The 16,025-nt window shown below is 40.8% G+C and overlaps 1 protein-coding gene across 2 annotated transcripts in view; it reads right to left on the reverse strand.

The window, feature by feature from the left end:
• The window catches only part of NR1H4 (nuclear receptor subfamily 1 group H member 4), an 856,459-nt gene that overhangs the window by 134,006 nt on the left and 706,428 nt on the right, over positions 1–16,025 (reverse strand). For both annotated transcript variants that reach the window (XM_044087787.1, XM_044087788.1), the window contains exon 8: positions 15,292–15,438. In XM_044087787.1, coding sequence (XP_043943722.1) covers positions 15,292–15,438 — 147 coding nt within the window. The remainder of the gene's footprint in view (positions 1–15,291; positions 15,439–16,025) is intronic.

Here is a 16,025-nt window from a genome sequence, read left to right on the forward strand (position 1 = left end):
GACAGAAAGGGGATTCCATGATGGGGGATCTGTTGAGAGACAAGCAGTCCTTTAAGCAGGTTTTTCTAGTGTTACATACTGTGTTAAGGTCTTTAAAGCAAGTAGATACGGTGCCAGATGACTTGCACTTTGAGTTGGTAGGAGGTGGGTGGTATTGGTATGCCTTTTAGAGAGATATGACTTTTAGTAGTAGGGTACAGTTTCACTGGGATATTATGGCAGTGACATGAGGCTCTGGCGTCATTATCGGCAGCATCTTAGGTTGGTTTAGAAGATTACATGAGCATGGCAAGTGCCTGGGTATTATAGCTGCCAGGGGTAACAGATTGGTGAGATGGATTGCCTGGGTATTATAGCCACCAGGGGTAACAGATTGGTGAGACAAATTTTACAGATCAAGGATGAGTGGATGGCTATTATTTCAGTGGTATGGGGTTAGGGTTATGTTAATTGCTAAATCTTGTATAGTGGTTCACATGCTGGAGGGGTTAGGGTAGGTTTCATAGTGTGAAACTAGGACATTGCGATTGTTAAAGTAGGTTGGTTGTAAAGGTTGGCACTGGATAAATGGAGGGTCAGTGAGCTATAGGTTGTGGTTTGCTATTTCATGGATGTTTGAAGTAGTAGTTGGGTAGTTTGGGTTTACAAAGGATAGTGAGTACAACGTTATGATTACTAGGCAACTGATTCACTAAGAAAGGAAAATCAAGTTTGATGATCACGGTATCTGTTGGGTGGCTAGAGTGGTTGCAGTTCAGCATGATGGCATGTCATTGCCATGGCTTAGTTTTGGACGACTTTGGAACTTAGAGTTCTGGTGGGTCATTTGGTAGAAATTGATATGATTAAAAAATTAAATAAATAAAAAATAAAAGTATATAAAGGGCTGTTATGGTTTAGTTGTTTCATGCCAATAGTACAGTGTGGTTATAGGTAATCTTACCTTATTTAGTTTCATTAGGACATGTGATGGCATGGCAAGGCGTGGAGTTGATGACTGAGTTTTAATGTACTTTATAGATGATGGGTACACCGAATGATGTTTGGCTTAACCCTTCCCTTTATGGGAGGTACTTGGTCGAAAACTTTGGGTAGAAGGGAGGGGGAACAGCCTAGTCAGGCTGGTTGGGGGAAAAGAGGGACAGGCTTGCCCTCTTCTGTTTCCCCTCTGGTGCTTGGATGTGTATTTTAAGGAATTGGGGAAAAGGAAAATGAGCAGCTGGAGGAAAATTGCTGGATAGGTAAGCAAGCGGAGGTAAGGACGCTGCTGATTTGGTTGGAAGGTAATTCAATGGATGGTATATGAAGTGAGATGGGATGCTGCTTCATATGAGTAAGGTTATGCCATCCTGAATTATTTGGTTGGATGGGCAATTTGATAAATGGGATATGAAGTGAGTCTGGGACACCGCTTCATAAGTTAAGTAAGCGAGCAAAGGTTTGGACGCTACTTACTGGGCAGGATGAGTGGGTACACTGTCCTGACTATCATTACAAGGATGTTCATGCTGTGTTTAGAACCAACTATATTTGTTGTCCAATTGTAATTAATTTTGGTGATCAAAGCTATGTTATGGAAGTTTAATAAAGGTCGTCAAATGTCATTCGGTGTGATGTGTTTATTGAAGGGGACCTGGACAATTACTACAGGTGTTGATTCAGTGAAACACTGCCTTCATTCATGTTAACATAGTTTCTTAGTAAAATAAAAACAGACTGAAGTCTCATGGTGGTGATGAAAGCACATAACATGCCATGCTTTAATAAATGAGCTTCAGAGATACTTTGCAATTTTGAGTTTATTTGTTTATCATATGAAGATCATGGTACGACTATAATGAGCAAGTGTTTTTTTAAACATTATAGTCTCCTTGTAATAAAACTTGTGCTTTGTTACTATAATTGTAGATATTTATCTCAAAAATTTCATCTACCACCATAGCTAGTGACCATCTAAGCATTACCTTGCATTGCCATAATAATCTAGTCTGTTATTATGCTAATAACGTGTGTGACAAAAGAAGGTACTGCTAGTACTGCTAGTACAGCTAGCTGGAATTTTGTAAATAATTATATGTCATTTGTGAATATCAAACTAATTTATGTAAGATACTTGTGTTACAAATGTATTAGAACTGTATGTCATGTGTATATCAAACTGCTCTTTGTTTGTGTTGAAAAGGTATTTGTAAAAGTGTTGTGTTTAAAATTTATCCAGTGTGTCCTTTTAGAAGAGAACAGAAATGTACATGCACAATTGTAACTGTTTAAATGTTTATATTTTAACAGTGGAAACTGGGATACAGGAGGTTAACCTCCGGCCAGTAAACTTTACAAACATTTGAAATTAAATCACTTTATAGGCTCAGCCATAAAGGCTACACCATAAATAAGCTATCTCTCAAGTTTTCATTGCAGCTAGAGACACAAAGTCTGTACTAGGAAGCTTGCTGTATTGTCTTTGGAGTGAACTAATTGCTACTTTAGAAGCAAGAAGGGATGCAGTTGTTTTATGACTTCCAGCATCTGCCAAAGATCTGAGCAAAAGCCCTTGTCTATTCACTGGATGCAGAGAGCTGCATCTGTAAATACTGTGTGTGTACTTGTCATCCTCTCAGTGAACGTCCCTCCCTCCTGCCAGTGATGAGGATTGAGGCTCCTTGATTACTGGTCCAGTGATGGGTCATCACATTTGGTTGGCAGTGGTTGGATATCCCTATCACATTTGGTGAACAGAGGTAGGATCACCACATCACATACTGGGATTCAGTGGTGTGGATATTGAACCCCTGTAGCCTGTAAACAGTGGTCACTAAAGAAGGTGTTTGTACTATCAAGCAGCCACAAGGAAGACATTCAAAGTTTCATACCACAATATTTATTTTTATTAGCTTAGTTAGTCAGAGAAAACAGGCAAGGATGTCAGCAGAGGATTATGGAAGCTGACAAGGAGCCAGATGGCTGATATGTGACAAGACAAAGGACTGGTCATGCCATCCTGACTAACACTAAAATTATTGTAGCCTTAGCCACAGCTGCATCACAGACCAGCAACCAGGAAGACAGCCAGACTGGCCTTGGGCATGTACAACTCTCAGAAAATGAACAGCTCAACTTTTCCTCAGAGGACCTAAAATCTATCTGGAGTTAAAGAGACTTGAACTGGAGGCCAAATGTTTGGAAACAGAAGCAACAAAGAGACTGCGGGATTTGGAGGCTGAAGAAAATTAGAGACTGAGATGTTTGGAGGCTGAAGAAAATGAGAGGCAGAGGCAATATGGAAAGGAGATGCTGAATTTTCGCCATGGTCATGGAGGTAATGGGGAAGGGAATAACCGAACCCCAGAAGCAAAAAAGATTACATTTCTTCCAGAATTTACAGAGGGTGATGTTAAAGCTATAACTGCTGTTTCGAAATTGTCTGATATTAATTGTTTAGACTACAACCGAGTAAGGAAATGTTTATTAGAGTGTTTTAATTTAACACCTGAAGCTTATAAGAAAATGTTTTGTAAGCATAGGTGCAAGGCAGATGAAAGTGTTTGTGATTATATTGCTGAACTAAGCACTTATTTTCATAGGTGGGTGAGTGGGTGTCAGGTCACAACTTTTGAAGGTATGGCAGACCATTTGGTGAGGGAACAAGCCCTTAGCACTTTGCCTGAGGACATGAGAATCTGGATGGCAGATAGGCAATGCAACACCACAGATGAATTGGTGAAAAAAGGAGACCTATATCTAGCAAGCAGGGCATCACTGCACAGGAAGAGGGTACCCAGTGCTGCACATGGGTTTAAGGGAACCCATGGTGGGCAGCCTAAACCACCCCAACAGAGTCTGCCAGTAGCAGGGGAAGCCACTAGTTCAAGTACATGGCCAGGATCGAGGGTTAAATTTTTAAATGTAACCATTCAGGCCATGTAGCATATAGATGACCACAGAGGCAAGGTGGCGAACAAAAGGAGAGGGAGGCAGCAAGTGGGAATGACAGAATGCCAGTGGTAAGTTGTTTGGAGACAAGGGTACCAAACTACCACAAGAGGTTATATCCTATCTTAGTAGATGGGAAACAGGACACTGCTAAGAGAGACACAGCCTCTGACCTAACCACTGTGAAGCCTGCAATGGTTACAGAGGAGCACTACTTGCTTGGGCAGTTTACTCCAGTCAGAACTTCAGGAGGGACCCCATTCCAAATACGTTTATCTAGGGTTCAGCTTGACTGGGAGGGTGGAAAAGGAAACAAGCAATAGGTGTTTGAGGATATCCCTGCAGATGTCCTGATAGGGAATGATTCTGATAATGCAGTACCTTGTGTGCACGCAGTTACATAGAGTCAAGCTTTGAAACAGGTATATGGGTCTGGTAGCCTAGGGGGTCCCAGACAGAGCACACACTTGAAGCCAGGACTGGTGAGGTGGTTACTTCAGAGAGGGAGCTACCCTGTAGCAGTAAGCCTGAAGGTGATCCACATCTGCTGGCGGGTACTGATGTTCCCTTGGACACAGTGACTGCAAGGGTAGAGGTGAGTAGTAGTACCCAGGCTGACAGTGAGGCACCACTGTTAGAGGATACCAGACTTCCTGTGGAAGGGGAGCTGGAAGGGTTGCAAAGAGAGAGTTCAGACAGGTTCAGCACTCAGAACCTACATTACAAGGCTTGAGGGCGGTAGCTACAGAGGCACCTGATTCTCAAGGAGAGGGGGAATCTCTATACTGGGACAAAGAGTTACTGTTTAGAGAGTGGACCCCTGAGGGAGGGCTAGAGGGTTTGAGTATACAGCAGTCAGTAGTGCCCAGAGCCTACTATCTGGTACGTCTAGCCATAGCCCATGATATTCCTTTTGCAATTCATACAGGCATAAAGCATACCAAGGGATGTATTATGCAGAAGTTTTATTGGCCAGGGATTTCCAGGATTGTAACAGGATACTCCGGGACCTGTGAGCAGTGCCAAAAGGTAGGCAAGGCAGGAGGCAAGGTCAAAGCTCCTTTGGTATCTTTGCCTGTGATTGAGGAGCTGTTTTAGAGGGTAGCTGTGGATATCCCTCCCTCACCCCCCATTAGGGAAACCACAGTAAAAAATTTCTCCAAAGCCAACTTCACGCTTCTTAAGACAGAAGTGGCAAACTTCACGACACCCATGCTGATGGACAATAGAGGTATGACTGCTGAATCCTACACAAATGCACTTTATAAGCACTTACATGAGTGCATGGATTGTGCAATCCCTAATAGAACCAAGATGCTATCCTCCAAAAAAAGGAAGCCAATCTGGTGGTCCCCTGCCATAAACAAACTCTACAACAGAAGAAAGAAACTGTTGCAAAAAAGTGTAAAATCCCATGATTGGAGAAACTCCCTGGTCAGCTTCAGTAAGAAGCTGAGATCCCTCATAAAATCCTCCAAAGCTAGTTATGAAAACAAAATTGCTACTGACTCTAAAGACAACAACAAAGCATTCTATAGCTATGTCAAGAATCTCAATGGTAACACTCAGATCTGCTCTGAGTTACAGCACAATGGCACTAAATATACAGAACCAACGGGTATTGCCAACATCCTGGCAGATAGGTTCAGTGCTAACTTTACCCCTCTGTCATCCCCTATAGGGCCCATCTCTATACCAGAAGAATGCAAAGTTCCTGTAATCACGGCTGCACAGGTAAAAAACACACTGTCCAAAGCCAAGAACACAGCATCCATGGGACGTGATGACATCCCAGGCTGTGTTCTACATGAACTACAGAATGAACTGGCACCCCACCTAAGTACCATGTTCAATCATAGCCTCACCTCAGGCTATGTGCCCATTGAATGGCGCACAGTGACAGTTATCCCACTCCACAAAGGGGGAGTCAACACAGACCCTGGAAACTACCGTCCAATTAGCCTAACGAGCCTGGTCTGCAAGGCTATGGAGAGTATCATCATGGAACTTATAAACAATGACATTGGTAATCCCCAAACTCAGGACCCCACCCAGTTCGGGTTTGTAAAAGGCAGATCATGTCTCCTAAACCTGATAGACTTCTTTGAAGCAGTCACCAAAGCTGTAGATGATGGTAAAGTGGTTCACACAGCCTATCTAGATCTCGCCAAGGCTTTTGACACCATCCCCCACTCTGGAATTATAGATAAACTCCCTAAACTAGGTATAAATCCCTATGTCACAAGATGGGTTGCCATCTGGCTCACTGACAGAACCCACACTGTGAAAGTAGCAGACTCCAAATCCAGCTTCAGACCAGTGACAAGTGGAGTACCACAGGGTTCAGTCCTGGGTCCTCTCCTGTTTGGTATCTACTTCTCTGAAGTACAAGCCAACACAGAAGGTCTTTGGCTAATGAAGTTCACAGATAACTGCAAACTAGGAGCCATAATCAAAACTCCAAAAGATGTGGACATCCTACAAAAGGGCCTTGCTGAGACAGATGCCTGGTGTCAAAGCCATGGCCTCAAGCTCAATGCCAAAAAGTGCATTGTCATTCCTTTTGGTAAAAACAGTACCCATGAACTACCACATAGGTGGTAGTCTACTTAACACCGAAAGTGTGATAAGAGACCTTGGGACACAGGTGGACAGTAGTCTCTCCATTGATAATCACATCGCCACAGTAGTCAGGAAATCCTTCTATGTGGCACACCTCATCACAAAAGGTTTCTCATCCAGGAAAAAAGAGGTCATTGTTCCCCTCTATTTGTCACTCATTAGACCCATTATAGAGTACAATGCCCCTTTTGGTATGTACCTCACAAGACACCTACAACAACTGAAAAGGCCATAGAAATACCTCACAAAGAGGATTACAGGCCTCAAAGAGATGCCCTATGCAGACCATCTCAAAAAACTGCAGCTTTACTCCGTTGCATATCGCCTACTCAGAGGGGATCTCTGCCTAACACAAAAGCTATGTCAAACCCAGAGCTTTTAGACATGCTCCACTTAAAGAAATCCCAATTCCTACGAGCTACATGCTCTAGGGACCTGAACCTCGTCACCACAATAAACAGAACATGCTGGATGGATAGATTCCTTTCCCAGAGACTTCCCATACTCTGGAACAAACTACCTATCTACATCAAACAAAGCTCATCATTAGCACTGTTCAAGAAAATCTTGATGATTGGATGGGAGATAGGAAATTCACCCCGGGGATCACTTCTGTGGCTCTGCTCAACAGTGGCACAGGGAAATAATTGTCTTGGGTGGCAAAAGCCAGGGTACCTTTGGCTAGGCTTATATAGGCCCTAGGGCCAATAGCCTAGTACCTACCTATGAACCTATATTGTGGGGCCTCTGAGTACCCTACGTTCCACAGGGAAAAAGTATATCCTAGTGGCAGTAGATGATGCTACCAGATACACTGGGGCAGTGGTCCTGTCCTCCACTGAGGCAAAAAAGGTGGCAAATGCTCTGTTAGAGATTTTCAGCAGGGTAGGTTTTCCAAAAGAAATACTGACTGACCGAGGTGCCAGTTTCATGTCAGACATGCTGGCTTGTCTGTGAGAGTGCTGTGGGTTGAAGCACCTGAATAGCACCCCCTACCACCCCCAGACTAATGGTCTGGTGGAGAGGTTAAACTCTACACTAAAGACCATGCTACAGGCATTTGCAGACCAGTTTAAGAGGGAGTTGGACAAATATTTGCCCCATCTGTTGTTTCTTACAGAGAACTGCCCCAGGAATCCACAGGTTTCTCACCTTTTGAGTTGCTGTATGGGCATAGGGTGAGGGGGCCTCTAGATTTGATTCTTGAAGAGTGGAAGGGTGAGTGTGAATCTTACCAGAAGTCTGTTGTGTCATAGTCTAAACCTCAGGACAAGGCTCAGAGAACTCATGGGCCTGGCCAAGGAGAACCTGGCAGAAGCCCAACAGCAGAAAAAGGTCTGGCATGACAGGAATGCTCGAGCCAAAGAGTATGCTATAGGGCAGCAGGTTATGGTTCTCATTCCTGTCAGACACTATAATCTGAAGCAGCTTGGATGGACCCTTCAAACTGGTAAGGAAGGTCAGTTAACCCCATGGTAGAGCTGCTAGGCAAGAGGCAGTGGCACAAATGTCACCATGTTAGCATGCTGAAACCTTATCATGATAGAGAGGTCCTTGTGCTGAGTATTTGCAATAGGAGGGAGGAGGAGTCTGAGGGGGATCTATGGCTACAGCAAGCCAGCCAGCAAAATTCCAAGTTACTATGGTGGAGCCTAGGGTTGCAGCTATATGATATGACAGTGCAGCACTGTACTGGAGCCAGCAATGCCAAGGCAGCTGGAATCTCAAGACAGGGTATGAGATAATGTATTCCTAGATAGGCTCATTCCACAAAAGCAATGTTTCTCAAGGGTCACTTAAAAAACTAGCTTGGGTCTTCGAGGGGGGAAGAAGTGTGACAAAAAGAGGCACTGCCAGTACAGCTAGCTTGAATTTTGTAAATCATTATATGTCATTTGTGAATATCAAACTAATTTATATAGGATGCATGTGTTACAAATGTATTGGAACTATATGTCATGCGCATATCAAACTGGTCTGTACAGATGTTTGAGTTGAAAAGGTATTTGTAAAAGTGCCGTGTTTAGAATGTATCCACAGTGTGCCCTACTCAAAGAGATCAGAAATGTGCATGCACTATTGTAACTGTTTAAATGTATATATTTTAACAGTGGAAACTGGGATAGAGGAGGTTAATCTCAGTCCAGTAAACGTTTGAAAAATATTTGAAATTAAATCATTTTATAGTCTCAGCCATAAAGCCTACACCATAAAGGGGCTATCTCTCAAGTTTAGAATGCAGCCAGAGACACAAAGTCTGTAGTAGGACACTTTCTGTATTGTCTTTGGAGTGAACTAATTGCTACTTTAGAAGCATGAAAGAATGCAATTGTTTTATGATGTCCAACATCTGCCAAATATCTGAACAAAACCCTTTCTATGTGTTTTTACAGGTAGATGCTAAATACTGCCAGTTGACATCAATGGCAGTTTTGGCCTGGGAAATAGAAGTCAGATGACTAGAAATAACGTCAATCTGCAGGCTATCCCAGCAGTAATATTTTAGATATTTTTGGAGAAGTCTCTTAGTGAGACAGGGCATTCTGCATTCTGTCTTGGACCTGACAACAGCAATAATAACCATTCACACATCTGCCTTCCTCTAATGAAGTAAGTTACTAGGGAATAATATAATTCTCCTAGATTCAGTCAGGAATATAGTGAAGTTTTGTTTAGATGTTTTTTCTTTATTTGCGCGAACCTGTACTGCAATGTTATTTTAAATATTTCTGTCTTGTCATTTTATTATTTATTATTAAATATATTTAACCCTTCATTGTGGCTGATCTGTGTAGAGATATTTAAGTTTTGAGAGTACTTGCGTATTTTTGTGGTGACACTGTGGGCCACTCCTAATAGCCTTGCTCTTGGTCAAACTACGATTTGTATTAGTATTAATATTACACAGTAAGTTTGGACACCCTTTGTTAAGTAGCTGATAAGGAGTGACTGGTGGCACTGGAAAGTACCTTATAGTCTGGGCAGAAGGGAGCATAGCTAGTAAACCTGTGCCAACCTTTTCCAGGTGTGTGTGTGTGTGTGTGTGTGTGTGTGTGTGTATGTAAATCAAACCTCAAAGAGTGTGTGTTTCAGCTACTTGGGCAGGGGACACAAAACACTGGTTGGGCAGAAAGGGTGCTGGAGGTCTTGGCTTGGTCACTCAACTGAGATCTCAACTCTATAGCTGTGCCACTAGGGAGTCTTACTGGGGATCTATAGGAAGAGAGAGAAACCAGACCTGGACTGACTGTGGTCTCTGTGTGCTATTAATGGAAATTGCACTTGAAGCAGAGAGCTGCATTTGGAAATACTGTGTGTGTACTTGTCATCCACCCAATGTACACCCCCCACTGGTGGTAGTGATGAGGACTGAGACTCCTTGATTACTGGTCCAGTGGAGGGTCATCACAACTTGTATAACTGAGTATTATGACATACATATTGGAGGAAACAATGGAATGGAATGGTGACTCCGTTTTAATGTACATGGTGTTAGTAAAGAGTAACCGCCAGACAGTGGATCTCAACATTAAATCATTGAAAATGCTAAGTCCAGTTATTACATTCTGCAGCACTCCTTTTGGACTATTGACAACTATCTCTACAACTCTGATATATTCTATTATTCGTGTAAGATATAATATTTTATTGATACCAGACTCACTGTGCTAAAGAAAGAGGATATATTTTCAGAGTATAACCTCCATCAGTGATAGTGCACAAGGACTACATTTTCAGTCAAGAAAAAAAAAACAGTGTACAGAAATACAAAATTAAATAGAACTCAACTTGTATTTTTAAAACCTGTGCATGTAGACATTTTGGAATTAACTGCTGTATTACAAACACTGGTAAAAACAAGAAATTAAAGAATAAGTCTGCATTTAAAAATACAGTAAACATCCAATGGTTTGCCTTACAAACACAAGTCATTCTTTGTATGATTTTCTCTTGCATAGCCTTTGTGTTGTAGTGCATTCCCTAAAGCTAGACAGGTCATGTGATCCTGAATCTAGATGCAATACAGTGGCACAGACTCAAAGGATAATGTATAATGCAGTCTGTAGATCATTATCACAAGACAGAAGAAAAAATGAATATTTAAGGCTGTCTTTGTTTTCATGAAACCTCGTGTGTCACTTACAGATACTTTGAACAGACTATCAATTGCTGTGCAGAGATGAAGTTTCTTTCTTTAGGATATAGGTCAGAATGCAGTAGATGGTTATAAGCATTTATCTATTTAGAATTTATGGATGAAATTAGCTCTTTAATAAAAACAAACTGCTCATCTCTGGGTTTTTGTGCAGCTATACAGTTGTTCTGTTGCCAAACTCTTGGATAAATTCCATAAATTAAAGAGAATAAGAATTATATTATCTAATTTTTATTTTATGGATTTTTATGTTACCTATTTTTTATTTTATGGATTTAGCCAATTTAAGCAAATGTGAATGTTTAGTATCTTTATTTATAAGAAGGCCCAGCTGAAAATGCTTAAAATAGCCAAAGAGAAATATATTCTTGCTCAGAAACATTCACAGTGAGATGAGCGGTGCTAAAAGAGTAAAGCAGTTACAGGAATGCTGCTAAACTGTTAATGAAAGAAGAAAAAAAAAAGAAATGTACGTCAGCATTAGAGTAACACACTGGCATGCTTGTGTGTAAATAATTACATTTTTATTCTATCCACCCCTTGATAACAAATCTATAACAGAAGTGTACAAGAAGCGAAAAGTCCCAAACTCAAGGCTGAACAGAATTTTGAAAGAGAAGGAATATATTTGCCAGATGGCAGATTCATATACAGTTCATTAATTTGTTAGTGAAAAGAGGCATTTTATATATGTTATTTTGTTCTTTGTTGGTTGCATGTGTCAAGGAATGTACTTGCCTAAGATCTAATAATCTTGAAGGTTTTGGGACAGATGATAGGATGTTAGAGTTGTTAGTAGGATTAAAGTTTAGTGTATGGCTAACAGATAAGACAGCACATTATAGGCAAAGTATGTAGGACTGATGTTTTGGTTTGGAAAGTATAGGAGGCTGGATATGGTAGTGAGATGAGGACCCTTGGCAGCTGTCAACAGTTACAAAAAAATGTCTTCCTCCTTGTAAAGGCTATGGAACAGAAAGGTAGGAACAGGAAGGTAAGTGACTACAGTTATCAACCCAAGAATAACAAATGAGGGTTGGGACAGCACTGTAATCAGAGGTTTAAGGTAGGCAAAACAATTACTAAGACTGTCTAAAAGTACAGATATGTGGACTACATCTATTTAGCTAAGGAAAATCAGGATTCAAAGAGGCAACAAATAGGAGCCACAAAAGAAATTCGCACTATTGCCAGAACACTTATTCTGTCACAATTAAATAGACATGACGGGTGGAATGCTCAGCAGAAAGGAAAAAAGCTGACTAAAGTTTGAACAGATGTTTCAAATACAAACAATAAATATGTTCTAGGTATTAATTTCACCACAGGAGCTTTAAGAACAACTGAAATGCACCCGTGCAAAAAACAATTATACTTGCATACACTCTCAGGCTGCAGAGTTAGTGTTACACAGCTACAGTGCTTTTCTTTAGACTCAGCGGGTATAAAACAATCTAAGAGGAATTGCAGTTTTTAAACATCTTAATGGTTACTGAATGATGTGTTTTCCTTCACGTTAAACAATACGAATGAAGTAGCTCATTCCTGCATGTACTGCCTGAACATTAGCAGCGGTTTAATAATGTTAACCAAACAGCTGCAGTCTCCAAAATAATTTATACTAATAGTCTATAAAGTAATCACAATTCAGGAAAGATTTGTTCACAATAATTTTAAACATAGTTATCACAACAAAAGAAAAACAAATGTAAGGTGTGCTTGAAGCACACATTAAATTCTACAGACAGTTAATCCCCTACCTAACATCTGATCAGCTGTATGGATCCTCTAAGGCTACTAGTCTGGGTGTGACTCCACTTGAAATGCCTAATTCTGAGAAAAAAGCACAAAGGGGGAAGGGAGTTTGTTAACGGTTGAACGGGTTCAGACCTAAGGAAACTCTGCAAGACTGCTTCAAACCAGTTTATTCATGGGTAGCAATCAACTGTTACATAAAAAAAGCAAAAACAAGTATCTTCCACCTCCTTATACGTTTTATGGAACAGAACGATAAGTGACTTCAGTTTGTTAAAGTGAGAATAACAAATGGGTGGAAGCAGAACTGTGATTAGAGGTTAAGGCAGGTAAAACAAACACTGAATAACACTATATTAATTTGTTGCATGTTATTAGCCATTAAAAATAACAAGGGCTTCACTTTCTTTTCACTTTTCATCATGAGGGTCATTGTAGAAACAGACCAAACACAGCATACTGAACTTTCCTCCCACTACCACCATGACAGTCTACAGTTCATCAAAGCATTGCTACACTAGTTAAAGGATAACATCCTTCCAGCATCCCCAGGGACCATCTCAGAGCTTGCTGTCAATGTGTCATGCCTGGAAGAGTTCCATCACCTGCTACTGTCTTGGTATCTTTATAACATGCCAGAACTACCTCAGCTGACTCCTCTGTAGCAAAAGGACCAGTGCCTCTACTCAGAGTTCTTCTGATGAAACAAGCTTCTCAAATTATCACAGAGAGTAAGTCCAGAAATAGCATGATGAGGAGTGCTCTACTCAGAGCTACTGGTCCTAGCTGAGGAGGGCACATAGACTGGTGAACTGATGGTCTTTACCAAGAACTTTACTGCAGTCTCTGTTGTAGTTCTCTTGTGGCTTCACGCTCCACCTTGACAATAATAATATTAATAATAATCAAGATCTCAAAGTACTTACTTCCTCCTCTGAGGGCAACTGTCCTTCAGAATGAAGAGATTAATCTACTTTATTGTACTGTTACCTCAGGTATGGAGGCACTGATCTTCATCTCAGCCACTTCAGCATCAGCAGTGAGGTGCTCAAAGACATGATGGAGGCCAATATCATCAAGCAATGCCAAAAGGATATAATCATCTGAAAGCAACAAACACTCCTCCTCAAGGCCCTTAGTGTTTGAACCCTCTCAGAATTGGCTGTGCTTTGATATTTTTCTACAGAAATCATGAATAAGAGTGGTGAAATATTCATCAATTAAGCCCACTGTACACTTTGAATAGCATTGCCTTAATGCCAAGTATGTTACTACAACTGACACAGCGTTCATAAATGGAATGGATAACATGCAGTAACGGACACAGCATCTCATGTTTTTGCATGATCTCCATAGCAAAATGCCAGAGTATGTGGCCACAATACTTCTTCAAGTCAACAAAACAGCTGTAGACTGAATTACAAAATGGCTCTCAGCTGTTACAGAACCGCACAAAGCTAAAGTAAATTAGCGTGGTTGGTAAAACTGTCCCTAATTTGGGGTCTTTGTATGACACCTCATTATTATTATTATTGTTATTTCTTCCTTTCTTTTTAAGGTTACTGTAGTAGCAGAAGTGTATTCCTGTATCTGATTCACTGTTGTGAGGGGCACAAAACTACCAGTGTTGCAGAATTTCTATGTTACTTTTAGATTATCTGAAGTTATAACATGTCAGCATTATTGACATAACATTCCTACCAGCACTCTTGCTTCATCCTACTTTTTATTTTCTGTGTCGGCTACACCTTGATAGTATATTCCTATGCTTTGCTTATTCTACTGTGCCACCGATGGGATAATCAGGCACTTTCTTTGAACTTGTGGCTTCATTTCTCTCTACTTCTCTGATAGCAAAAATGACCGAGGTGACCAGGGTGCAGAAAGAAAGCATGAAGCCATGCCTCTCTCAAATTGAAGAGTTAAAATGATGCCTTTTTAAAATGTGACTTTCACAGTTACAGCTTTAGAAAGGCACTTGATATGTAGAATGCATTGCCAGTAAACAAACACTAACCATGTAAATAAAACAGACTACATTTTCTTATTCTTTCTGAAATGTTATGCTTCAGCAGTCTGTCACACAATACAAACAATACCATTTGACTGGTTATTTAACAGCTGCTCCCAGCGCCTGTCCTCATCTAGCAGGGCTACTAAACCCACTTTAGTCTCCCCAGGGTAATTCTGATCCATTTTTTGAGTCATTGAGTATACTGAGGTACTTGGGACAGTATCACCATGCTCCCTGGGGTGTGTTTACCTAATCCACCACTCCATGTGCTCTGTCATCCTGTCCCATTGAGTTGGCATCTCATCTTTTCTTCCATGTGCGACCTCGATGGAGCCCTGTCCCCGTACAATAACCCCCCCCTCCTACAAGTCCCAGGCATCTACCAGGGATCAAGTGTTATGATGTGTCCAAATAGACACTCACATAATGGGCACACCAATCCTTCCTGATTTTGCCAGCAGACATCCAAGCAGCTAATCAGACCTGGGTCACTTGGGGAGTAGTCAATGATTTATCCCTCCATATCACTGCAAGAGGCTACTATTTGTTATTATTTTCTTCATTTTGGTCACATCTGTTGATTTGACCTAAATACCCGATGAGATCATGAGAGTAACAGGCATATGTCAGTAATTATTCTACAATGTATTTTCAAAGAAACAAGCTATGCATATTTTTGGCACAATGTAAGGACTAGCAGAAACAGATTGATCTTAAAGTCCCATAAAAAAACTGCAAAATTATTATTGAGAAATATTTATCATACACAGCCAACCATTACAATAAATTATACGCTTCCTCTTTCTTTACTTACCACTGTTTCGTATCTTATCTTCCAGCTGTTCTGTGTGGTCTTCCGGTACTTTCTCATTAAATATTTGGGCTGAGCGAAGGAACATGGCTTCTACAGCAGAACCCTTGAGTAATGCAATTTGGTCTTCATGGTCCAAAGCTTGGAAGCCTACAGAGATTAACTGGCATTATTTGCTTTATTAACAAATGTAATCCATAGCATGATACTAGATAAGTGTTAAACAAATGCGTCCAGAGTGTCTGTTTGTTACACAGACAACTAGTCCTTAGACTGGCACTGCAGAAAAGAAACATTTTAAGAAAATAATATTTCTTACAGCAATGGTGTATCTAATACTCTAGGACCTGTACTGCAAAGTTAATGGAGACCATTGAATACTCTTTCCAAAATGATGCAAACAAACTAACAGTGTAAGTGATTAGCTGTATCAGACAAAGTCATTAGGGCTGATAAGTGGGACTGTAGAGGAAGAGAGCACGGCAGAAGCAGAGAGATAGAGAGAGATGAAATGGGACAATAGATTCTCAGGACAAAGGACAAGGTAGAAACACATTTTTTTTCATTAATTTACCTTTAACAGTCATAGAGACATGAAGTCTTTTCTGACACCATTAAAGAATTATTTTCTCATTGCACTTTCACGATTGTGCTTCTTTTCCTCCATGAGTGCACACATTTGATTGCCTGTACCATGACTTCAGTATGAATTGTTGCACGGTGCAGAGTTCAAGGTG

This window comes from Protopterus annectens, chromosome 11.part0, assembly GCF_019279795.1.
Source record: "Protopterus annectens isolate FY-2018-M chromosome 11.part0, PAN1.0, whole genome shotgun sequence".
In the NCBI taxonomy this organism is placed as follows: Eukaryota; Metazoa; Chordata; order Ceratodontiformes; family Protopteridae; genus Protopterus; species Protopterus annectens.